This window comes from Tuber melanosporum (assembly GCF_000151645.1).
Source record: "Tuber melanosporum whole genome shotgun sequence assembly, scaffold_79, strain Mel28".
NCBI lineage: Eukaryota > Fungi > Ascomycota > Pezizomycetes > Pezizales > Tuberaceae > Tuber > Tuber melanosporum.
Window position 1 is genome coordinate 251696 of NW_003299127.1, and position 6314 is coordinate 258009.

Sequence of the window (6314 nt, forward strand, 5' to 3'; positions counted from 1 at the left end):
CGGGCACTGTACTGCACTCGGGTAAGTTACTTGCGCGGGACAAATAAAATTTGGGCCAGACAGGCCGGTGCCATATCAACTACGATACCGTTACCTACAAGTCTGAGAAGCCATTGTGGCAGGATGCCTCAAGAGAATATTGAGCACAACTCGCCTAGGGTTCTAGCTTCTGCGGCTCCGTGCTTTATTCCGCGAGGCTTATTGATCGATCAACATGATCCCTACGTTGCCACAGAAGCTTTCTCACCTTTTATACTCGAGTATTTATTTATGAAGGAGTGAGCTGAGGTGAGTGAGGCCAGCTACTGTAATTGGTCTGTTGGGTTTGTTGGCGCCACTATCCCAATTCGTGTGGGGGGCACGCGCAGTGGAAGAATATCATTTTGTCTAGGAGTGTGGTGGTGAGAGGTTACAAGGAAGTGACACAGTGCAGGTAGGATAAAGAAAGAAGTTTCTCCATCAATCCATCCGTCCATTCGCTGTCTCTATGCATAAAAGTTAACCTACGATAACAACAATTAGCACACACTAGGCAATATCTGAAAATGCGATTCAAAGAACTTACAGTATCCTTCTTCTTAGCCTGCACCTCCGCAATCGCATCCACATAGTGCTCATGCGAGACCTTGGTCCTCCCGCTCCTGAGCGCGATCATACCTGCCTCAACGCATACAGCCTTCAGTTGGGCGCCGCCAAACTCGTCAGTACTGCGAGCAAGTTCCGTCCAATTGACACCCTCCTCAACCGTCATTTTCCTGCTGTGAATTTTAAGAATGCCAGCGCGGGCCTCCTCGTTCGGGAGCGGAAACTCAATTTTGCGATCGAGACGACCGGATCTGAGAAGTGCGGGGTCGAGCACGTCTACACGGTTGGTAGCAGCGAGGACCTTGACGCGGTCATCGGACGAGAAGCCGTCTAGCTGATTGAGCAACTCTAACATTGTGCGCTGGACTTCGCGGTCGCCGGACTTTTCGCTGTCGAAGCGCTTAGTGCCCACTGCGTCCAGCTCGTCGATGAAGATTATTGTGGGGGCTTTTTCCTTGGCTAGGGCGAAGGCGTCCCGGACGAGCTTCGCGCCGTCGCCGATAAACATCTGGACTAGTTGCGGGCCAGCAATTTTTAAAAAGGTGGCTTTGGACTGGGCGGCACAGGCTCGCGCGAGGAGAGTTTTACCGGTTCCAGGGGGGCCGTACATTAGTGCTCCTGTTGCGCCACTTTGTATCAGTGTTGGGAGGTAGGTATTTGGAGGGGGGATGTACCCTTGGGTGGCTTGATTCCAATCCTCTTAAAGCGCTCTGCCTCCTCCATAGGCATGACCACAGCTTCCACTAATTCTCCAATCTGCTTGTCTAATCCGCCAATGTCACCGTACGTTTCTGTAGGCTTCTCGTCAACTTCCATCGCTTTCACTCTCGAATCGTATTCCGCTGGTAGGGTGTCTAAAACTAGGTAACTGTCCTTATTGACCCCGATCAGATCACCCGGGCTAAGCTTCTCAGGATCCACAAGGCCGATTAGAGGTAAGAAGATGGTCTGCCGGGTAGAAGTCTTGATAACAGCGGACTTGCCGGCCCGTGTTGCATCAAGGTCCACATTCGCTCCATCCTCAGCTGCCTCCGCAGTTGGGTCCATATCTAAGAGCTCGACGACGTTGCCTACTAAGTACGGTAGCTGTCTGATAAATCGCACAGATAGATAATTAGTAACGCTTGATAAATGGTTGATGGGAACTAAAGTGGAGTGAAGCAAACCGGTTATTCTCAATCTTGTCCAAGTTATCCTTTATCTTCTCCTTAGTATTACTCTTTTCGTGCGTGAGTCTCTGAAACTCCTGTCTCATAACCCGGAGGTCGTTCTCTAGGAGGCGCTTTCGATAGATAATGTCTGTGGTAGACCCATTCAAGACCTCTGGGTCGATTTCATCGTCGTCCCTATCGCCATCGACTGACAACTTCGCATCACCATCAGGGCCCCCTTTATCCTTTGCTGCCTTCTTGTCCTGGTCTCTCTCTCTCTCGAGGTCGTCAAGGTCTTCTAGGGATGCCATGGCTATTTATTAGAAGGCTGATTATGTGGTGGAGTTGTTAGTTGCTGGAAGGCTGGTTTGTTTATGTCCGGGGGGGCACAGAGGTTGATGAGGTTGGTGTCGAGGTAGAGATGGATGAAAAGGGTTTGGTGGGAGGGCTTCTATTTGGCGACTTGGGAGATGGGATGTTATAAGAGCTGTGAGGGATGCGTCGTGGATCGGGCAGGTTGGGGCATGGGGACGGATCTGGTCTTGGGGTTGAGGTATTGACCAAGTTACACTATAACACCCACGCGTAGATCCTATCACTGCGTGGCTCTAGTCACAGCCGCCAATGGACTAAGTTACTGATAGAAAAATTAATTGAAGCTCGTGCCCAATTTTTCGCAACTTTATCCTTTCCACGACCACCAACCGCCACCCACCTACTATCAAACACAGAATGGTGAGATACATAACAATAGTATTCGGAGTAGTGGAAATCAGAGGACTAATTGAATATCACAGGCTCGCCGTCGTACAAAGAAAAGAACTCATATCACGCCAGTAGATCCCACCAAGAGTGCAACAGTTGGAGGTCAGCCTCTCAATGCTTCCGCCTCGCGTACACCCAAGACGATGGTCATAAGGGTGGGTGCAAGTGAGGTCGGTCCGAGCATTAGCGAACTGGTTCGGGACGTACGGGCAATGATGGAACCGTATACCGCCTCACGTCTACGGGAGCGTAAGTCAAACAAGTTGAAGGACTACACCACGATGGCTGGTCCCCTTGGCGTCACTCAACTTCTTCTCTTTTCCCGTAACGCTGGATCGGGGTCTGCCACTCTACGAATTGCGCGCTGTCCGCGGGGACCTACCATTCATTTCCGTGTGAAAAACTACTCGCTTTGCAGAGATATTAGGAAAAGCATGAGGAACCCGAAGACTCCGGGGAAGGAGTTCGCTTCTCCACCTTTGGTTTGTCCTTTTAGCTCCATTTATCATGGTATCATACTAATTAGAATAGTTGGTAATGAATAACTTTACTACTCCTCAACCACCGAACGCTGACGGAACGCCCGGGCGCCCACCCCCACACGAAGTACTGCTAACAAGCATGTTCCAATCACTTTTCCCGCCAATCTCCGCCCAGCGGACACCCCTCTCTTCGATCCGTCGTGTCCTCCTTCTTGACCGTCAGCTGATGCCATCAGATTCTGGCGATGCCCCATCAGAATATGTCATAGAAGCCCGACATTACATAATTTCCACGAAGGCTGTCGGGCTATCAAAGCCAATCCGCCGCCTCGACGCTGCACAGAGAGCCGTTCGCCAACCCAAGACCTCCCGGAGGGGTGCGCTGCCGAACTTGGGTAAACTGGAGGATATTGCGGACTACATGCTTGACCCCGGCGCCGCTGGAGGATACACATCGGAAAGCGAAGTTGAAGAGGATGCAGAGGTTGAGGTTCTACAATCCGCGTCTAGCAAGCAGGCTCCTAGAAAGAAACGCACTCCCAAGGGACCTGAAAAGCGCGTGGTAAAATTATCAGAGATTGGGCCTAGGATGAAGTTGGAGATGGTCAAGATCGAGGAGGGACTAGCGGAAGGCAAGGTTCTTTGGCACGCATGGGAGAAGAAGACCAAAGCGGAGGAGCGGGAGCTGGAGATTAGGCACAAGCAGAAGAAAGAAGAGAGAGATAGGAGACGGAGGGAGCAGATGGAAAATGTCAAAAGGAAGAAGGCCGAAAAGGCTGCGGCGGGGGAGAAAAAAGGCGGGGGGGATGGTGGTGGTGACGAGGAAATGTGGGACGATGAATATGATGGCGAAGAGGAAAGTGAAGAGGGGAGCGGAGATGAGGAGGGAGAGGATGAAAAAATGGGAGACGAATGAAGGTTTTGTACAATGGTCAATCTTCTTCTAGGCGGGCTGTAAGATAATTATAAATCTGGAGTCATTGCGAAAAGCGCCTCCCACCTCTAAAGCGAAACCGTCTAGTTTCTCCCATTCTCCGCATTCTTGGTAAAGGATTAACTTAGCAAGTGGAAATTACTACCCTATGAGTTTGTTCATGACGTTACTGTACGAGGAGAATAAGTGAGTTTGTACGAGTAACCGCCTATGACCTGCCACACTGAATATGCTGCAGGCCATAGCTAGTCTAACTTGTGGCTAGCTGTCGAGAACTCGGATATATGCTTGGGGTTTATTACTTTTTTCACGTATCAGTGAGGGTTTTATGTTCGACTATTTTTCTTATCGTGGTGGATCTTTCCTTCCCAAATAGGAGTGATTTGTCGCTTAACCGGCAAGGCCAAGCAGGCGCCTGCGGAGCGACACCAGCACTGAGCATGTTCATTGCTGCCTTTCCTCAACCCATTTGATCCCCTCGATCTTCTCAACTCATTAGACTTTACTATCCCAGCGAAACCATGGATCCGGCGACACGGGTATCTGAATCCAGGACCAATATTGGGAATGAAAACACGAGTTGTGCTAACCACAACACCAACACCGCCAACATCAAAAATGGTGATTCTAGTTCCACCACTATCACTACCACCAACATCACTGGTGATCACAATTACATCACGATCCCTGCACAACAACCCAACGAGGAAAAGCGTAAGATTCTGGAATGGATATCTCCACTGGATCTTCAGGACAGGCACCAAGATGTACGGGAACGCCGGTTCGAGGGTGTGGGAAATTGGCTTCTCCAAGGAAGCGAGTATAGTAATTGGGCATATGGATCTGCTGACCCTACGCTTTTCTGTTATGGTGATCCCGGAGTCGGGAAGACCTACATCAGGTACGGCAGGAGATTTGATCAATCGTATACATTACTGACTAGCAGAAACCTTAGCTCTCTAGTTATTGACACCTTGCACCGCGAGGCTGGTGAACGAAACTTCCGAGTGTTTTACGTGTACTGCGGCTACCTTACACATAAGGGGCGATCCGCTACAGATCTGATCGCAGGGCTTCTTAAGAGGGTTGTGGCTGGGCTGGATAGGATCCCCAGAGAAGTGAGCCAGGGGTTTGAGAGGTCTAAAAGCCATGGAGGTGATCAGATCCCTCCTCTGCTTCGGGAGGTTAGAGATATGTTAGGTGCGGTTCTTGCATCCTTTCGACGGGCATTTATCTGTATCGACGGATTAGACGAATTTCCGCAAGCCCAGAGGCCCAAACTTCTTAGTTCCTTGGCAGTACTTGTCCAACGGTCGCCAAAAACCAGACTCTTTCTCACTGCTAGGCCACATATTCGACATGAAATTGAGCGGGGCCTCGGCAAAGGTGCACAAATTATATCCATCGAAGCTAGAGGGGGGGATATCGAGAGATACATCATCCACAGGCTGGCTGAGGATGGATATCCAGATGAGATGGACTCTATGTTGAGAAGGGATATCAGAGAAATTCTTCCTCAAAGAGTCTCAGGAATGTATGTAGAAGTAGTGGTGTTGCGTACTGGAGAAGTCAAATTCACTGATAATAATGTCTAGATTTCTGCTGGTGTACTTAAAAATGAACGCGATATTGGACGCGGCGAGTAAACACGATAGAAGGAAAATACTCCTGGCGGGGGAAGATAAAACAAAGTTGTGGGGGGAATACAAAAAAACACTGGACCGAATAGCCGAGCAGGGTGACGTCAGATCACAGCTCGCCCTTAAGGTTTTAATGTGGCTTTGTTGTTCAAAGCGGCCATTACATGTCGACGAACTGCGGCATGCCTTAGCGGTTGAGGAAGGGTCGACAAGTTCTAATCCCGAGAAGGTTTCTTCGGCCCAAACATTATCAGGCTGCTGTTTGGGACTTGTTACTGTTGACAAGGGAGAATCGACCATCCATTTGATACATTCCACAGTAAAAGATTATCTCGACAAAAATCCTAAGCATCTCCAGGGGGCCAACTTGACGATTGCGGAAACATGCCTTACGTACCTCAACTTTGAGGATATCAAATCTCTACCACTTTCTCTCTGCACTGCCCCGGAAAATACCCCCTTTCTCCAGTATGCTTCCTGTTACTGGGGGGAGCATGCCCGGGAGGAAACCAAGGGCCACACGAAAGCGCTTGCTAAAAAGCTCTTGGAGAGATATAGTGGGCATATATCTGCTAAGCTGCTTTTGTTAGAGAAATATTGGCCTTGGGGGTACGACCCAAAAGATCCCCCCGATCATTTTAGTGGACTACATTGCGCAGCATTCTTTGGCCTCCAGGAAACGGCAATTGCCTTCTTAGATACAGAAGTCCCCAACTCAGGTCCAAAGGACATAACTGGAAGCACCCCACTAACATGG

General features: G+C 49.7%; 2 protein-coding genes; one reads left to right on the forward strand and one right to left on the reverse strand.

The window, feature by feature from the left end:
* Positions 1 to 363: 363 nt before the first annotated feature.
* Positions 364 to 2237, reverse strand: GSTUM_00011030001 (uncharacterized protein). XM_002841664.2 has 4 exons: positions 1752 to 2237; positions 1260 to 1675; positions 566 to 1203; positions 364 to 503 (listed from the first exon to the last, which is right to left on the reverse strand). The coding sequence occupies exons 1-4, from the start codon at positions 2045 to 2047 to the stop codon at positions 486 to 488; spliced, it is 1368 nt and encodes a 455-aa protein (XP_002841710.1). The 5' UTR covers positions 2048 to 2237; the 3' UTR covers positions 364 to 485.
* A 23-nt stretch (positions 2238 to 2260) lies between these two features.
* GSTUM_00011031001 (uncharacterized protein) lies at positions 2261 to 3973 on the forward strand (the record flags this gene model as incomplete). XM_002841665.2 has 4 exons in its annotated part: positions 2261 to 2289; positions 2396 to 2471; positions 2534 to 2983; positions 3033 to 3973. The coding sequence occupies 4 exons, from the start codon at positions 2261 to 2263 to the stop codon at positions 3897 to 3899; spliced, it is 1422 nt and encodes a 473-aa protein (XP_002841711.1). The 3' UTR covers positions 3900 to 3973.
* Between the last annotated feature and the right edge of the window lie 2341 nt (positions 3974 to 6314).

What these genes read in the sequence shown, in the direction of transcription:
- GSTUM_00011030001 (XM_002841664.2), bottom strand. Translation starts at nt 2,047, where the DNA reads ATGGCATCCCTAGAAGACCTTGACGACCTCGAGAGAGAGAGAGACCAG. An exon ending in GACAAGATTGAGAATAACCG is followed by an intron (nt 1,676 to 1,751) that starts GTTTGCTTCACT and finishes GCGATTTATCAG; the next exon opens with ACAGCTACCGTACTTAGTAG. An exon ending in TGGAATCAAGCCACCCAAGG is followed by an intron (nt 1,204 to 1,259) that starts GTACATCCCCCC and finishes GTGGCGCAACAG; the next exon opens with GAGCACTAATGTACGGCCCC.